The following is a 19843-nucleotide window of genomic DNA, read 5'->3' on the forward strand; positions in this document are numbered from 1 at the left end:
CCTCCCTAACCGGTTCTTCCTCTCACCCATCCCTTCCTCCCACCCCAAGCCGCACCCCCCGCTACCTACTAACCTCATCCCACCTCCTTGACCTGTCCGTCTTCCCTGGACTGACCTATCCCCTCCCTACCTCCCCACCTACACACTCTCCACCTATCTTCTTGACTCTCCATCTTCGGTCCGCCTCCCCCTCTCTCCCTATTTATTCCAGTTCCCTCCCCCCATCCCCCTCTCTGATGAAGGGTCTAGGCCCGAAACGTCAGCTTTTGTGCTCCTGAGATGCTGCTTGGCCTGCTGTGTTCATCCAGCCTCACATTTTATTATCACTACACCTCCCATTGCCTTAATGGATAAATTTCCAAAGAAACAATCAGATGTTTCGTTTTGAGATTAAATTGTGATTTAAATCTTATAACTGTGACAAAGTCTCAGATTATGTCAGAAGGATAGCCAATGGAAAAAAACTGAATGTCTGGTGGCAAGGGGTGAAGTGATGATTGTGTATAACAATTTATTCCTTTACCCATATAAATACAACAATTTGAATGAATTCTTATTCCTCTTTAATCACTATTTTTCTATAACCAATACACACAAAATATAAGTGATATTCACCTATTTTCATACATGAAATCAAGACAATGTATACAATATTACACAAATGTAGTAATTTGCATTGAAGGAAAAAGTCCACATGGCAGTTATGTTATTCTGAGGCTGTAGAGTTAGTGACAGTACATCAGGAGAAATTATTTTCATTGTAACATAACAAAACATTGCTTTTCTATGATGCCAGAAGGCTTCATTTCTTGACAGAGACAGAATTTGATTGAAAATGGACATAGATGGAACAGGACATTTGAGAGAGAATGGTGAAATGAGTGAGTTTTTCAGGAGGATCTCAAGGAAGGAAATGGGAGAAGGTTACTTGGAACGGTCTAGTTGGAGAGGGTGGCACCGCGATGGCTAAAACATAAGCTAAAGCAATGGTGGGTTGAAGCGAACGAGCGATACACAAATGGCCAAATAAATGGAGAGTTTGGTGTTGGTTGGCTCCAGCAGGATAAAGGCAGATACAAGACTATGAAGCGGTTTAAACATGAGGATGAGACATTGATCTGAAACAACTAACTATGCGAGGTGGCTCTATGGACATTCTCTTCTTCATTGATCAGCCTGAGAGCAAAAGATAAAGCTGAAGCATTTGTGCGTATCTTCAGCCAGAAGTGTTGAATTAATACCCCGTCTCGGGCTCCTCCTGAGGATCCCAACATCACATATGCCATTATTCAGCCTGACTTACTACATGTGATACCAAGAAAAGGCTAAATGCACTGGATACAAAAAAAAAGCTACAGGCTGTGACAATACCCATATGTAACACTGAGGACTTGGGTGCCAGAGCTAGGGTTGTCTCTAGCCAACTTCTAGATCAGTTAATTTTAAATCTGAGATCAATAAATTTTTGTTCAGCAAAGTATTGGGGGATAATGTGCCAAAGACAGGTATGTGGAGTTATGCCACAGATCAGCCATGATCTTATTGAATGGTGAAACAGGATCGAGGGACTAATGGCCTACTCCTGTTCCCAGGTTCCTAGATGTTCCAGTACAGCTACAACACTGACATCTACCCAACAAGGTGGAAAATTTCCTTTCATTGTATTTTCTGTCTTCAAAAATGGGTCAAAACCAATCCAACCAATTAGCATGTAATAGTCTACTCTCAATCAGGATGAAAGTGGTGGAAAGTATTTTCATCAGCACCATTAAGCAACATTTATACGCCAATAGCCTGTTCATTAATGCTCAGTTTGGTTCCACCATAGCCACTCAGATTTAGAACTCAGTATTGCCCTTGGCCAAATATGTGTAATCAAGCTGAATTCCAAAGATGCGATGAGAGTGACTGCCCTTGACATTAAGACAGCATTTGACTCAGGATGGGATCACGGAACCCCACAAAATTAAAATAAATATGAACGATGGGAAACGCTCCACTGACTGGAGACATTCCTGGCACAAAGGAAAATGATTCTCATTATGAGAACCAGTTACTTGAGTCACAAGATACTGCTTTCATTAGTTTCTCCAGACGACGTCCTCTGTCCCACCAACTGGTTCATCAGTGACCTTCCCTCCGTTATAACTAACGATTGCATGGTATTTGGTTCAATTTGACAGTACAGTAGGAGGTGTGCCATACGGTCAAGATTAGTACAAAGAAACTATCAGGAAGGGGAAGATGTTGAGAAATGTGGATTTAGAATGGGAGCAGGAGGGTGGCTGATAGGGAGCAATTATCTTCGGGGGAAGGCAGAACAGTAAAACAGCAGAGACAGCCGAATAGATGGCCTCACTCTTTGATAAAGTAGTTCACACCCTCCTCCTGGTTATTGTTGGCTGTGGCAGAGCAGGGGACAGGAGATATCAAGATAAACAGTCAGGCATTAGCGAAGAAAGAATTATCTTTGCAGGACATGATGATTCTGGAATACCGAATGGCCTTACCAAAGGAAAAAGGCTAAAATGTGCAAAAACAAAATCATATGTTTTCTCCACTCAAATCTCTACCTCTCGAAGCTCATGGAATGAACATGAAAGACAGTAAAATTAATAGGGACAACATTATCCAAGGTGGGATGGACAGGGAGATAACCAATCCCAGGAAGAATAATGGCATATGCAGTGCTAAACTGCAAGTTGTTTTTTAGAAAATTCAGTTGCAAGTTATTTCAGGATAGGCACAGAAGGAAATGGTATTGTGAAGATGTGGATCTACAGGGATACAAGGAAATTCATTGTAAGTGGTCTTGATTTTGACAAAGACCAAGGCAGCAGAAAGGCCACTGGAAAGTGCAAGGTTTTGGCTATATGGAGATAATCAGGGGAGAATAAATAGAGGTGGTAGGAACTGCAGATGCTGGAGAAGGGTCTAGGCCTGAAACGTCAGCTCTCCTGCTCCTCTGATGCTGCTTGGCCTGCTGTGTTTATCCAGCTGTACACCTTGTTATCTCAGAATAAATAGAGAAACTGGTTTCAGGATTAAAGGAGGCCAGTGAATTCAAGGGAGGGAAAGTAAAGTGTGATTGAAAGTAGATTGAAACCACTGAGAATGAAGAGTTAGTGTGGAATCATTAAGTGAAGATTAATTTTCTGTTATGATCTGATGCAATTTGAGTACCAAAATTCTAGTACAGTTCAGACATTAAAGTACAATAACTTAAAAGGCAAATCATTATTACCTTTAATGTTATTAGAGATTCAGAAAAGCCATGGGTAATTAAAAAGTTCCATTATGGAAATAAGAAGAATTTAACCCAAAGAAAATGTGCCTCTTCCCTGAATAGATGTTATCTCGATAATCCATTGTTTTTTCAGGAGCTTCTTCAAGTAATCGCTTATGTCGTTCTGTCTTATTGAATGCATAGGGAAATTTTAGTTTTGAGACCTGAAGCCTAGGATCATCACAGATCAACATATTGCTCCTTTCCACCTGTGGTTGTTGGATTGGATCAAACATTTCCTTATTCTCTGAAGCATATGATGTAGGTATGGGTTGTGTATCGCCAGACGCAAAATTGAATTCTTTACCACATTCTGGATCTTTAGTCTCAACCCTATTTGGTGAAGGTGGTTTGCTCAGAGATATCTGGTCCTGTTTTGTTGTAAAACCAGCTAACTTACTCTGTGGCAAATCTACATAGCTGATGTCATGTTGCACTGACTTTCGTCTCTTCCAAAGGGGCTGAACATTCTCAGAATCTGTTAATTTGCAAGCTTGGTCCACATTGATAACTGGAGTTGCCCAACAATCCATTATCCTTTCTTTCTGGTGTTGGTTAAATGCAGAGGGTTTTTCAGAATTCTTCATTTGCTGAACTTTGTACCTTAACAAACGGACGTCATACTCAGGGCAGAAAGCACTCGAATAAGCTGTTTGGCATCGCCTATTTTGCCAAGAAATCAGTTTATCTTCTCTACATATTTCTACCTCATCATTTGGTTTTGATTCAGATTCACAAACGGGCAATGGTGACTTGGCTTCGTGCACTTGTACACTTGGAGTCTGAATACCAATGGCATCATCGGTGGAAACCTTACTGATTTCTTTTTTCTTCAAAGGCCGCAATGGTGGATTCGGCAAAAAAGCCGGATGAGACTGTTCTTTCTGTTGGAAAATTTGAAATAAAGTAAGTCCGCAAAATAAAATACCCAACACATAGGCTGCTAGAAGCTAGTTCTTAATATCCGTATCTATGATTTAAATTACATCTCCTGCTCATTTTAAACAGTCTGAAAGTTAGGCTTGACATACCTGGATATCAAAAATTAGTGGCTGGTTAAAGTAAAGTAATACATGCTAAATCAATCATGTATTCAGCTCTATGTGTGTGATGAACTCTAAAACTGATTAATTTACTCAATGGATATCAATAAGGGACAAGTAAACCGCAGAAAACAATGCAATTAAACATCAATTCGTTTGTTTATGTTGGGAAACCATTAATTTCAAACCAGTAATCTGCAGGAAATCCCAAATTGGGAACTGTGGAGGTGAATATGTAGGTGAATCTCTGAGATATCCTTTGGTGTCACTGTGACTTCTGCGGTCCTGTGATAGGAGTCTGTCAGAAGGTTCAGACTAGAATAGCATGGACATCTGCAACTTTGCTTTCATGTGCATATTGTCAGCATTATTATCTAAAAGATTCTTGTCAGAAGTCTGCACCAGGCTTGAATGAAAACCCCAAAAAACCCACATTAAAACTGTAATCAACCTGAAATTTACTGAAAAAAAAAAATTGCAACGTTTTAGGGAGAGTGAGATTGTTTAGAGATAATTTATTAAGTCAAAGAGTTGGTCATAGGCTTGGCAGACTAGATTGGCCTTTTACTATCAGAGATAATGGGAACTGCAGATGCTGCAGAATCCAAGCTAATTTTTTTTCTGATGAAGGGTCTAGGCCCGAAACGTCAGCTTTTGTGCTCCTGAGATGCTGCTTGGCTTGCTGTGTTCATCCAGCCCCACACTTTGTTAGCTTGGCCTTTTACTATGCTTTTTTCATCTTCTAGCTCCTGAGTGAATAAACGTACATCAATAACTACTGCTTACTAAATCCCCTGCCTCTTTACTAACTCTACTACATTCCTTCATAATTTTAAAAGTTTAGTTGCAGTTTCCTTTGACTTCCTCTATTCCAAGTACAACATACCAACTTTCTTTAGCCTCTTGAATTAACTGAAGTCCCTTTTTCCTGGTATTAATAAATCTTCTCTGCATTGTCCCCAAAGCCTCAATTGTTTGCCCAGTATTGAATCCAATATTCCAGATGGGGCCTACCAGTGTTTTACAAAGGCTTATCATTATCTCCTTGCTTTTGCACTGCCTCTGTTTATAAATCCCAGGAAACCATATGACTTTATAACAACCTTCTCAACATTGATTTGTTTTTTTATTCATGCAAGGACGGGGGCTTTGCTGGAATAAGCCAGCTTTTATAGTCTATTTCTACTTGAGAGAAAGTGGTGGTGAGCTGTCTACTTGAACTGCTGTGGTCCAACAGATATAGGTGACAAACAGTGATGTTTGGAATTCCAGGACTTTGACCCAATGTCAGATAAGGAATGGTGATATAGTTCCAAGTTAGAACAGTATGTGACATGAAAGGAACTTGCTTCTATGTATCTGCTGCCTTTGCCCTTCTAGTTGGTAGTTGTTGGGGTTTGGAAGACACTATCAAAGAAAGCCTCGGTGAGTTGTTACAGTGTATGTTGTGGATTGTATGTACTACTGCCACTCTGTGTCATTGCTGAAAGGACTGAATGTTGAAGGTGGTGGACAGATGCCAGTCAAGTAGATGCTTTGTACTGGATGGAGTCAAGCTTCTTGAGTGTTGTTGGAGCTGCACCCATTCATGGAATTGGAGAGTATTTTATCACATTCTTAAATTGTGCCTTGTGGATAGTGGATAGGCTTTGGCAAAACAAGAGATGAATCACTTGTTGTCGAGTTCACAGTCTCTGGACCTCATCCAAGTCATTTGTGTAAACCATGAACAATAGTTTATATGCCCAAGCACTCATCTTTGCAGTACCCCACTGCCTGCAACTCAGAGAAAGACCCATTTATTCCCATATTATTTCCTGTCTGTTAGCAGATTATCAATCTAAGCTAATATATAACCCCATCCCATGTGCTTTAACATTGCCCACAAACCTTTGACGTGAGACCTTATGAAAAGCTTCTCCTAAAGCTCTGAATACATCACATCCACTGGTTCTCCTTTATCAAGTCTACTAGATTCAACCTTAAAAATTTTCAGTAGATTTATTAAACCTTCGACAAAACCATGCTGACTCTGTTCAATCCAGTTAATTCTTTCCAAATGTTCTGCTTTTTAACTTTTTGTCAGCCCACTCATCCCGGATGTCAATCTAGTCAGCATCCGAATTGTCTTCAATGCATCGCCATCCCTCCTGGAATATATAAAAAAAACCTGAAACTGCACACAGGAAAGGTGGAGGATGCCTCTTCATCTAATGGCTAATGTGCTGCATTGGTGCCAATTAAGGGCCTTGTCTCATTGTCAGTGCCATTCTAACCAGCAGCAGACAGCGCATCAACTTAATAGATGGCCAAATGATGAACCACAACGGCCTCCCTGCAGTCGGCTGCGGGGTTGGGGTGGGGAGAGGCGCCATGGAGAAGATGAGGGCTTTTTAATTCAGGCTTCCTACGGCCGATGAAGGGGGTCTGTCAGCAGCGACGTCAGTCCAGCAATATCCTTACTGCCTTGACTCATTGCACCTACTCCTCACTGGGTTTGGCAAATGCAGACTCCACACACCAGGGGTTTCTTCCCCCACTACCCCCAAGCCACTGCTCAGAACATGTAGCTAATGGTTCCACACCGCTGAGATGTACTCTCCCTAGTATTTCAAGCAACTGCACGATCCCCAGTGCTAGTGTAAAGTTCAACCAGGTGAAAGGAGGCAATGTTCTCGAGTGGCAGCCAAGATCATGTAGGTGAAGAGAAGTAGGTCTGCTTCGATTTAGGGAAAATAAACCTTGGAGACTGCATGAACAGAGATGCGACAAGGCCTGGTGTTCTAAAGAAACTACAAGCTGTTTTGTCTTAAATTGGCTACAAGGGATTTCACATGATGGAACACCACTTAAAGAAATCTAAAAAAAATGACAACTTCCTTGGCAGGTTCAAACCTTGCAATTTAAACAAATAGCTCAGCGTATGATTCAGCATTGTACTTTTAAGAGAAACTTCAGGTCAATACAGTAATCCAGGGTTGGTCCCTTGAAAAGGTTACTAAAGAGACAGTACACTGCATTTAGGAGTGGAGATCCCAACTGATCTTCTGAAGGAGAATCTCTGGCTGCTTCAGATGATTGTACGACTAAACTCACTGAAACATACTTAAACATTCTATGATGTCAGATATCACTGAAGTATGTATTTGTTGCAAGGAAAATACTAAAGCAGTTTCATATTTTAACGTTTTGTTTTTGGTTTTCTTCCTCTGGTAAATCTGCAATAATTTTGAGTAATATTTTAAAGCCATTTTCATTTTTAACTTTACAAAAATGAGGAAAATAAACTAAGGCATTAAAATATAAGAGCATTTTGAATGAGCCACTAATTTATTCTCTTGTAATTCAACATCAAAATTATAAACCAGAGCGCGTGTTGCAAAATGTAAAGGCTTAAACCTTATGAAAATTTAAATCTCCTTCCACCACTTTTCAGGAGCGTATTTCAAATTCACTAGATATAAAACTTTCATGTGACCCCAGATGTTTTACCATTATCTTAAATCTGTGTCCTTTGGGTATTGACCACCTGGCAATGAAAACAGTGCCAACCTATTTACTTTATTAAACTGCTCAGAAGTTTGAATATTTCTACAAATCACCCTTTATCATTCTAGGAGAACAATACCAACCTCTCTGGTCTCTCCACATCCTGGGTATCAAAATCATTAATCTGCTATGCACCATCCTCAATGCTTTGATATTCTTCCTAAAGTATGCTACTCATATTCCAGAGTTTAACATTTGGTTTTAAGGAGATTTGTTGCCATTGTGAAGGCCCATAGTTTAAAATTTGTGGCACGTCTCACGTACCAGTTCAAAAGCCAGAGTCAATGCCAAAATATGTTGGAGTTCTTCAGAGGGTTATAGCATTGGAGACGATATGGTGACTTATAAGAGACTTTGTTGGGAATGTGGAGAGATGAAGTCCAGGTATCAGAGGAAGCACACAAATCTCCAAATAACTCAGCTATTCAACCTTTGAACATCTTTCCCATACGTGCATTACCCTTGTTACATTAGACTGGCTCTAATGTAACAAGGGATATGCCAAGTTCCAGGGGGATTCTGTAGTCAAAGGCACAGACAGATGTTTCTATGGCCGATGATACGATATCAAAATAGTGTGGTGCCTCCCTGGTGCCACAAACAAGGATGTCTCGGAGAGAGTGCAGAATATTCTTAAAGGGGAGGGGGACCAGCAGGAGGTCATTGTACACATTGGAACTAATGACATTGGAACAGAAATGGACAGGAATCTGAGGAGAGAATATCGGACATTAGACAGGAATTTAAAAAGAAGGTCTTTGAGGGTTGCAATATCCAGATTACTCCTGGTACCACGAGCTAGTGAGAGTAGGAGTAGTAGGATAAGGCAGATGAATGCCTGGCTGAGGAGCTGGTGCAGGGGATAAGGATTCACATTTTTGGACCATTAGAAACTTTTCTTGAGTAGAAGTGACCAATATAAGGAGGATGGATTGCACCTGAACTGTAAGGAGACTAATGTACTGGGGGGGGGAGATTTGCTAGAGCTGCTTGGGAGAGCCTAAACTAGTTGTGAGTGTGGGGTTGGACCCAGGGAGATAATGAGAAAAGAGATCAGTCTGAGAGTGGTGTAGTTGGAAAAACGTTCAAGTCAAACAGTCAGAGCAGGCAGGAACAAAGCAGAGAACGAGGTAGAGAGATAACAAGACGTGAAGCTGGATGAACACAACAGGACAAGCAGCATCAGAGGAGCTGGAAGGCTGCCGTTTCAGGCCTAGACCTTTCTTCAGAAATGGGGGAGGGACAGAGTGCTCTGAAATAAATAGGGAGGGAGGGAGAGGTGGATTGAAGATGGATAGAGGAGAAGATCTGTGGAGAGGAGACAGACACGTTAAAGAGGTGGGGATGGAGCCAGTAAAGGTGAGTGTAGGTGGGGAGGTAGGGAGCAGATAGGTCAGTCCAGGGAGGATGGACGGGTCAAGGGGGTGGGATGAAGTTAGTAGGTGAGAAATGTGGGTGTGGCTTGAGGTCAGAGGAGGGGATAGGTGAGAGAAAGAACAGGTTAGGGAGGCGGGAACGAGGTGGGCTGGTTTTGGGATGCGGTAGGGGGAGGGGAGATTTTGAAGCTTGTAAAATCCACATCGATACCATTGGGCTGCAGGGTTCCCAAGCGGAATATGAGTTGCTGTTCTTGCAACATTCGGGTGGTATCGTTGTGGCACTGCAGGAGGCCTAGAATGGACATGTTGTCTGTGGAATGGGAGGGGGAGTTGAAATGGTTCGCGAATGGGAGATACAGCTGTTTATTGCAAACCAAGCGTAGGTGTTCTGCAAAGCGGACTGATAAATTAAACTGCATTTATTTTGAAACAAGAGGCCTAACAGGTAAGGCAGAAGAAATCGGGGCATGGTGGGGAACATGGGACTGTGATGTCGTAGCATTACAGAGACATGGCTCAAGGATGGACAGCTCTGGCAGCTTAATGTTCCAGGGTATAGATGGATTGAAAGGGGGTCAAGAGAGGATGGGGAATGGCATTTTCGATTAGGGATAACATTACAGTTGTACTTCGGGAGGATATTCCTGGGAATGCATCCAGGGAAGTTATTTCGATGGAACTGAGAAAGAAAGCAGTGATCACCTTATTGTGATTGTACTACAGACACCACCCCCTCACTGCGCCCCCCCCCATACAAGGGCTTGAATGGAGAGAAAATTGTTAAGTGTCTGTATAAGAAAACTTCCTGACTCAATATGTGGATGTATCTACTAGAGAAGGTGCAAAACGTGACCTACTCTTGGAAAATAAGGCAGGGCAGGTGACTGAGGTGTCAATGGGGAAGTACTTTAGAGCCAGTGATCATAATTCTATTAGTTTTAAAATAGTGATGGAAAAGGATAGACAGGGTCTAAAGGTTAAAGTCCTAAATTGGAGAAAGGCCAATTTTTATGCTATAAGGCAAGAACTTTAAAAAGTTGATTGGGGCAGATGTTTGCAGATAAAGGGACAGCTGGAAAGCAGGAAAGCATTCAAATATGAGATAATGAGAGGCCAAAGACAATATGTTACTGTTAGGGTGCAGGGCAGGGCTGCTATGTATTGGGAATGCTGAATGACGAGAGAAATTGAGGTTTGGTCAAGAAAAAAAAGAAAACATATGTCACGTATAGACGTAGTGATCGAGTGAATCCCTAGAAGAGTATAAGGGCAGTAGGAGAATACTTGAGAGGGAAATCAGAAGGGCAAAAAGGGGACATAAGACAGCTTTGGCAAACAGGGTTACGGAGAATCTAGAGAGATCCTACAAATAAATTAGGGACAGAAGGATAACAAGGGAGAGAATCAGATCTCGCAAAGATCAGTAAGGTTACCTATGTGTGGAACTGCAATGAACTGGGGGAGATATTAAACTGGTATTTTGCATCAGAGTTTCCTGAGAAGGATATGGAAGATAGAGACATTAGGGGAAAATAAATAGTTATATCTTGAAAAACGTCCATATTACAGAGGAGGTGGTGCTGGATGCCTTGAAATGTATAAAGGTGAATAAATCTCTGGGGCCTAATCAAATGTACCCTGCAACTCTGTGGGAAGCTGGGGAAGTGATTGCTAGGCCCCTTGCTGAGATATTTATATCATTGATAGATATAGGTGAGGTGCCAGAAGACTCGAGGTTGGTGAACGTGATGCCACTATTTAAGAAAGGTGGTAAGGAAAGCCAGGCAACTTCACGTGCAAGTTGTTGGAGGGAATCGTGAGGGACAGGATTTACATGAATTTGGAAAGGCAAGGATTGACTAGGGATAATCAACGTGTGTGGGAAATCGTGTCTTACCAACTTAAGTGAGTTTTTTTGAAGAAGTCATCAAGAGGATTGATGAGGGTAGAGTGGTTAATGTGATCTGTATGGACTTCTGTATGGTGTTCAATAAGGCTCCACATGGTAGACTGATTAGCAACGTTAGACCACATGGAATACAGGGAAAACTAGCCATTTGGATACAGAACAGGCTCGAAGGTAGAAGATAAAGGGTGATGGTGGACGGTTGCTTTTCAGACTGGAAGCCTGTGATCAGCGGTGCCACAAGGATCGGTGCTGGGTCCACCACTTTTTGTCATTTATGTGAATGATTTGGCACCAAAATTGGAGGTGTAGTGGGAAGTGAAGAAGGTTACCTCAGAGTAAGTGGGATCTTGATCAGATAGGCCAATGGGCCAAGGAGTGGCAGATGGATTTTAATTTAGATAAATGTGAGGTGCTGCATGTTTGAAAGGCAAATCAGGGCAGGACTTACACACTTAATGGTAAGGTCCTGGGGAGTGATACTGAACAAAGAGACCTTGGCGTGCAGGTTCATAGTTCCATGAAAGTAGTGTCACAGGTAGACAGGATAGTGAAGAAGGCATTTGATATGTTTACTTTTATTGCTCAGTGCATCGAATAGTGGTTCGGTCACTTTTGGAATATTGTGTGCGATTCTGGTCTCCTTGTTATAGGAAGGATATTGCAAAACTTGAAAGGGTTCCAAAAGATTTACAAAGATATTGCCAGTGCTGGAGGTTTGAGCTATAGGGAGAGGCTGAATAGGCTGGGGCTATTTTCCCTGGAGCATCAGAGGGAGAGGGATGACCTTACAGAGGTTTATAAAATCATGAGGGGCATGGATAGGGTAAATAGATAAGGTCTTTTTCTCAAGGTGGGAGAGACCAAAACTAGAGACCTTAGGTTTAAGGTGAGAGGAGAAAAATTTAAGAGGGACCCAAGGGGCAATATTTTCATGCAGAGAGTGGTGATGTATGGAATGAGCTGCTAGAGGAAGTGGTGGAGGCTGGTACAATTACAACATTTAAAAGGCACTGGGATGGTACATGAATAAAAAGAGTTTAGAGGGATATGGGCCAAATGCTGGCAAATGGGACTAGATTAATTTAGGATATCTGGTCAGCATAGATAAGTTGGACCAAAGGGTCTGATCCCATGCTGTTCATCTCTATGACTCTATGACAATGTAGACATCTGCAGTTTGCACATTAAATAGACTATCAACCATCTCAGTGTCCACCATATCAAAGTGGAACAAGTTATTGTCAATCCCAGGGGACTGCCTAAGAAGAACGGCATTCTTGTTTTAGGAGCATCAGCTATTTGTCCGTGGTGATAAAATGTTAAGGGAATTAGGTTTATTACATTGGGCTTCTCAAAGGGTCGAATACACCGTGGATAAAACAAATTGGCAGTGTCATCTATATTCTCCAACCATGCTTCTGGAAATCAGTAATGACGATGTGGTGCTCTTAGGAGGGCAGTTGGAAGTTGTGGGGCTATTCAAGGAACAAGCTCCTTTCTGACATCTCTGAAACAAATTCATTTTTCTCCTGAAGGCCTAACTTCCCTTCAAATTTAGCAAAAACTCAGATGCTGGAATCAGAGATAACAAAGTGTGGAGTTGGAGGAAGCAGGAAAGTTGATGTTTTGGGAAGGAAGAGTCCTGAGCCGAAACGTCAACTTCCCTGCTCCTATGATGCTGCCTGGCCTGCTGTGTTCCTCCAGCTCCACACTGTGCTATCTCTTCAGTTCGAATTTGTTCACTTTTTAAATTTCTTTATCTCCACGCACCAATCTAAATTAATGCAGCTCTTTGTATTCAAATTAATAACCAAAGTCGATTTATTTTATGGCTCTGGACTTGAAGGAAACAAATTTGCAGAATATTCGTTTTTTAAAAGCTAAGCATTACACATCATCTAGGGAGATAGAAAAAAGCAAAACTGAGAAGTGAGGATTACATTCCCCATTATGGAATATTCAAGGTCTTCCACATTGCATTCCATGCAGGTAATGGACAATAATGTCCAAGTATGAAAGATGAAAATTTATTATTATCAAAGAGAAACAAACCTGAATGCGAATTTTCCTGAGATTGTGGATAAGGCTGACATCTAATGGCCATAATGAAACATTGCAGCTCTTTGCATATTTATTGGGTGTTGCTCTCTCAGCACAAGTAGATTATTTAGGCACGCATTAAATGTCCAATTCTGATTCATTTTCTATGTCTGTACTGTTTACATTATGCAGTATACAGTGAGATGTTGTCTCTAGCATACTGTTCATTTCAAGAGCTAAATTGCAAGTCAGTTGAAGCAGGGTTACTTGTAAATATGACTTATCTAAGATTAGAAAAATAAAGCTTTCATTAAAAACTGTCCAGTAGCGCATAAAACCAAACTTGGGTCTCAGATATTTTTGTCATTCATAGAATGAAATCTTAACATTCAGTCAGTAGCATTCGTCACAGTGTTTAATAGAGCAGGTACCTAACCTTAAAGTGGTTAGTTTTAATATTCTGATTTGGGTAAAATAGAAGATAGCAAGGTCCTGGCTTGCCCTGAGTTTAGTAACAAACTTTATACACAATTACAGGAGAACTAATACTGTAACAATACCATTGCATCCAAAGGCACTTTAGAGATGCTTTTTTTCCGACAAATTTGATGTTTGGCTACATAAAGAGATAGTAGGACAGGTAATTAAAAACACAGTCAAAGAAACGGGCTTTACGAAATGATTTAAAGAAGGACACTCCTCAGATACCGAAGTGGGTTTACATCTAAATGCAGCAAGACCAGGACAATATCCAAATCTGGTCTGACAAATGGCAAGCAACATATGCACCACACATGTAGCAGGAAATGGCCATCTGCAAAAAGAGAAACTTCAAACATTGTTCTTTAATATTCAATGGCATTACCATCACTGAAACCCAATTATCAACATTCTGGGGGCTACCTTTGACCAGAAACTGAACAGGCCCAACCATTTGACTTACAAAAGAAATTAGGGATAGCTATAAATCCAAACAGGAGACATATAAAATTGCGAGAAAATAACGGCAAGGCTTGAGGATTGGGAGCATTTTAAATTCAGCATACAAGGCCAAAAGGTTTGATCAAGAAGTAGAAATTGCAGTACGAAAGTAAAATTGACAAGAACATAAAAAACTGATCGTAAAAACTACCAAAAATATGTGAAGAGTGAAAGATTAGTAAAAACAAATGTAAGTCCCTTACAGTCAGAACCTGGGAAAATTACAATGGTGAACAAAGATATGGCAGAAGAATTAAACACATACTTTGGCTCTGCTTTCATAGGATAGGTCACAAATAACCTCAGAAATGTTAGGGAACCTAGAGTGTAGAAGTGCGTAGAAGTTTACGAGAGATTTCACAGATGAAAGCTTTAAGACACAAAATATTATAGCAATTAAAAGGAGGAAACTAGAATTGGAGACTGCAGCTATGTCTGAGGTTTTTAAGAACAGAGATAATTGCAAAGATAATGAAAGTTATTGCAAGACATGAATCCAATGTAGGTCAATGAGAAGGTGGACAATGGATGAATGGGGACTTGGTCCGTGTCAGGGTACAGGCAGTACCGTTTAGATTTACCGAGTTTGGAAGATGGGGCGCACTCTCATCTCTGAGTCAGAACATTCTGACTTCCAATCACAATCGAGAATTTTAAACACAAAAATGTAGTTTGATGGCTGGATGTGGTACTGAAGGAACACTGCAATCTCATAGGGGCAATATTTCAGATGAAATGTCCACTTTCACTTCCAAAATATTACCCATCTCCATTCCAATCTGACTCCCAATGCTTCAAACTCTTACTGGCCTCTTTAAACATGACGTTCTGCTGTTCTCACCTACTTTTTGAACCTGGAGCTGTGATGCACGTTGAGAGGTATATTATATTGCAGGCACTACATAAATGTTCATTATGTTAATTCTGCAAACAATTATTCTCACATAAAGGCAAAACAAAGAAACAATGCACTAAGCAGAATGTCACCATATGCCCCACACCTCAGGAAGGACATACTAGCCCTGGAGCGTGTCCAGCGGAGATTCACATGGATGATCCCTGGAATGGTAGGTTTAACATATGATGAACGGCTAAGGATCCTGGGATTGTACTCATTAGAGTTTAGAAGGTTGAGGGGAGATCTAATAGAAACTTTCAAGATAATGTATGGCTTAGAAGGGATGCTCACTAAGAAGTTGTTTCCGTTAGGCAGGGAGACTAGAGCCCATGGGCACAGCCTTAGAATTAGAGGGGGTAAATTTAAAACTGAAACGAGACGACATTTCTTCAGCCAGAGAGTGGTGGGCTTGTGGAATTCATTGGCAGGGAGCGCAGTGGAGGCCGGGACGTTGGATGCCTTCGAGGCAGAGATCGACAAATTCTTGATCTCACAAGGAATCAAGGGCTACGGGGAGGGGGCAGGGAAGTGGAGTTGAAATGCCCATCAGCCATGATTTAAATGGTGGAGTGGACTTGATGGGCCGAATGGCCTTACTTCCACTCCTACGTCTTATGGTCTTAACTGTTCAGGTAAATTGATCGTGGGTAGATTTTTTTTTGGGTCAGGACCCTAATACTGAGACCATTACTGTGTTCTACACTGGTGCTGTGTTGGGAGCTGAAGTAAATCTGTCACCTGGATCTGTACTTGCCATTGGAGTAAGAATGGAGGTAGGTTCTGGATGCTGACAGGACCTCCAGGGTGCCCTCTAACCCTGAGAGATCGGGAGACGCATCAGCAGATGTGGGAGCTGCCACCGTAAGTGGGAAAGAGAAGACTCCTCACTCGGCAGACGTTTCTTGAGACTTGGTAATAAAGATTAAATTCTGCTGAACAAAAAGGTCAGACTTTTCTTTGAAGGAAAAATTCCCACACACGGCTGCCTCAGTCACAGCTGTGGTCACTTGAAGGATGTGCCTACAGTATGGGACGAGAGATAATCTGGAGGCGCTGGTGAGATGAGTTAGCAATATTATATAGACCACTGGCTATACCACTGACACCTCTATGCATTGGCTGGGGTTTGACAGACATAAGTCCCAACTGGAGACTGGAGATTTCCAGTTGGTGCCTCCACAAAGTATTTAGTAAGCCACTTAAGCACCTCTGTTTATCTATGGGAGTGTAATCATCACTCAATACCACCGCCCTTCCCTTGACCCATCCCCAATCATTCAGTTTAAAAACTGTCCAGAGGAGGGATTGTGTCAGAAATTGGCTATGCCACTCTCTGGGACAAACTTCCCTGCCTTCAATACCTCTGTCTGCTCCCAGCTCGGATACAAATCAAATGTTTCTCTCGACATGCCTGCACAGGACTCGGACATTAGGCTGCGATGTCTGTTTTTTTTTGACTGATGTTAGTCCAAGGCTTGCATAGTTTTGGCCAGTGACAGCAAGAACTTGAAGTAGGATGGGCTCTGCTCAATCCTCACCAACAGCTGGGTGCTGCTATTTCCTGTGAATGGTTAGGAAAAGACATTGCACTGATGGAATGATGTTTGATGGTCTAAATCCTTTCCAACTTTCCAATGTAAATTTCAATGCAGCAGAGTAAGGGGTATGTCAGGTTTAAATCCTGGCAGAAGTGGGGCACAGCAGCACTTTGAGAGCTGATTCCTCTTGAACTGCTGTAAAGAAAACGGAAAATCCAAATATTGTTCTTGAAGTCTCTCATTTTTTCATTGTGGCCAGTTTAATTACCTTTACGTTAGTGGAGCAAATGATTTCAATTATATTTGTTCTACACTCCCAAAATGCTGGAAAAGATGGTACATCTGCTTGAATTGTCTAAATTTACTGCTTTTGGATTTGTGGCTCTGTCAGTACTAAGCCTGGTTGCCTGGTGAATCCTGCCCTGATGTGCTTTAGTAACTCATCGTTCTTACAATTTTTTTTTCCTCAGCATATTCTTCAATCATTTTCTTAGCAGAAATGCATCTTTTTTTTCTACCCCCACTTAAAGTCCTTTTTATTGGTCTTTTCCAATTTTTGATGTGGATGGTTTAGTTAATAGACATTTTTGTGAAAAACATGTAACTGGTTTAGTTAGTTGACATTTTTAATAATAATTTGTATTTGTGTACATGGTGTGACATTTGATGATATTACTCAGGCACTCATGCATGTGCATAACTGTGTGTTTCTGTTTCTGACTCAGTTCATCTGCTGTTGAAACTCTCATCATTTTTTTGCTAACATCTGTCCTGATTGTGACAATGTCCTCAGTGCCAATATCCTATCTTCCACCTTCAAAAAACTTGAACTCATCCAACACTCTGTTGCAATGTCCTAAGATACACCAAATCTGTCTCATCCAATCTCCGTGCGTGTACTGACCTCAGTTACCTCCTGGTCTCCAAATATCTCAATTTGACATTCTCATTCTCCTGTGGAAATCACCCCTCATCTCTATCACTTCCTCCAGTCCACAAATACTTTGTGAACTCTTGGCTCCAGCAAACTTGGTCTCTTGTCCATCTTCATTTTCTTCACTCCACTACTGGTAGTCACGCTTTCAGCTGCCTATACCATAACATCAGGAATTCCTTCCCTCAATGTTCTCCACCTCTTCAATTCTCTCACATCATTTAAAAACCTAGCTCCATGACTGATCTTTTGACTACCTTTTTTTCTTTTCCTGTTGTGAATTTTTGTCAGATAATGTGCTTTGGTATTTTGTGATGTTGTACAATGTTAAAGGTATTTAAAAGCTAGCTGTTGTTGTGTACATCTTCATTAAATTTCATCTGATCATCTCAATGGCTATTGCCCGAAATTAACAGGTTACTTACCAGCTCTGAGAAATAGGTGTACTTTCCTGTCATTTTTGCTATTGTTTTCTCATGGTAATCATCTAACTGAAGAGGATTCATCGGTCCACTTCCTAATGATAAAATACACGATACAGTGAAGGCCCAGTTTTTAGATGTCTTGTAGTTTGTAGTTAATAAATCATTTGTTGAGTGGAATAAAGACAAAAGACTGTTGGTACTGGAAATAAGATATGGCTCAGCTAACAGCTGTAAAAATGAAATGAATCATTATCATGTTCCAGATGACATTTCCTCAAAATCAATAGTTGATATTTGTTTATGGTCCATGAGGTGGGTCACCAAATATAGTAATAATTAAAATTTATTTGTTGCAGTACAGAACGCAATGAAATGATCTTTCAGTTTGTGTTATTTCCTACCTGTGAAGTCCCTCTTGTAGGAGGATAGCCAGTGTGATTTCTCAATATTTTTCAAGATATTAGCAGTTCTCTCTGAAACAGCATGCTCTAAGATAGACTCTGTCTTGTTGGGGGCAATAAGCTTCGGTGGTGTTGGATAGATTGCTTGTTTACGATCTTTTTCTGATTTAGGATACTACAATGAAAGAGAAAGGCTACCAAGTTGTATTTAAAATAAACAATGAAATGAAGCATCCTGATTTTGAAGTTCCCCTACTAGGGCTTATTAGCTTTTACAGGTTTCAGATACAACAAGATACTACACTAATTCGCTTCAAAATACCCACTGAGTTCATTTGTATCCATTACAGTAAATGACACAATTCTCACAAATAAAAGTTTACATTAATTTTGTTAACATTTATTGTTGAAAATACAGACATGTAGCTGAAGATTGCACTCAGCAGTCCGAATGCAAGAAAGCCAAACTTCAAACGATCACAATAATTCATATGAAAATGAGAAATGGGTGCTGAATGATTGGCAAGTCAACTCTGACTGGCTGAGGGGTTGCCAGTGGAGAACACAATGGGCAAATATAGGGTTCCCAAGCTCCCAGGTAGATGAAAAAAGTGCAATGCCTTTTTTCTGTCACAGGGAAGGTGACAGAATTGATCATGGACAAGGTTATAGCTGCACACTTAGGAAAATTCAGAATATTTGAAAAGATTCAGCATGGGTTTGTAGAAGGGAAATATGTTCAACAAACTTATTAGAGTTCTTTAAAGAAGTACCATCTTCTGAGGATAAAGGAAGCCTATAGATGTTTTGTACTTGGATTTTCAGAATGCAATTGACAGGGGGCCAGATAAAAGATTACTGCACAAAATAGGGATAATAAGGAGGGGATAATACATAAAGATAGATAGAAGATCGGCTGGTGTGTAGAAAACAAAGTAGGCCAATTGACAGTAAGTGACAAGTGGAGTTCTGCAGATGTTTTACAATTTGCAGTAAACTTTTTATTAACCGGCACCCACGGGACCAGGAGTGTACCAGCTGATTAAATATCCAGGACAATCAAGAGGTCCACACACTTGATACAAAAACACACACTAAGTAAAAGAAATGCACGGGGTATACACATTATTGTCACACTTTACTTACAGCATAAATCACTTAAATAATAATAGAACTTTGCTTTAAATAAAACTTACCGAGAGAGATCCTTCTCACTCACACCCTCAACTGACTACTCAAGAGATCACAGTTGATCCTGGTATTTGAGGATAAATTGACTCAAAATTGAAATGTTGATATTTCATGTGGCCGTTCAATTAAACAACAGGTATATTTACATTGAGGTAAATAAATTAAAAACAAAATAATTTGGATAAAACAATACAGTAAACTTCACGGTGTTTGAGGTATATCATTTTTGCTGGAGCTAAAACAAAGTTTGCTGTACATCAATTACTTGA

General features: G+C 40.7%; 1 protein-coding gene across 1 annotated transcript in view; it reads right to left on the minus strand.

Annotated features, from left to right (window-relative positions):
* Window positions 1–664: 664 nt before the first annotated feature.
* Window positions 665–19843, minus strand: part of LOC125447749 (uncharacterized protein C7orf31) — a 64421-nt gene continuing 45242 nt past the window's right edge. The window contains exons 7-9 of the mRNA XM_048522430.2: window positions 18384–18558; window positions 17983–18074; window positions 665–4170 (exon numbers count right to left, since the gene is read on the minus strand). Of these exons, the coding sequence (XP_048378387.1) occupies window positions 3283–4170; window positions 17983–18074; window positions 18384–18558 (1155 nt within the window). The 3' untranslated portion in view covers window positions 665–3282. The remainder of the gene's footprint in view (window positions 4171–17982; window positions 18075–18383; window positions 18559–19843) is intronic.

The sequence above is a fragment of the Stegostoma tigrinum genome, chromosome 2, assembly GCF_030684315.1.
Source record: "Stegostoma tigrinum isolate sSteTig4 chromosome 2, sSteTig4.hap1, whole genome shotgun sequence".
In the NCBI taxonomy this organism is placed as follows: Eukaryota; Metazoa; Chordata; class Chondrichthyes; order Orectolobiformes; family Stegostomatidae; genus Stegostoma; species Stegostoma tigrinum.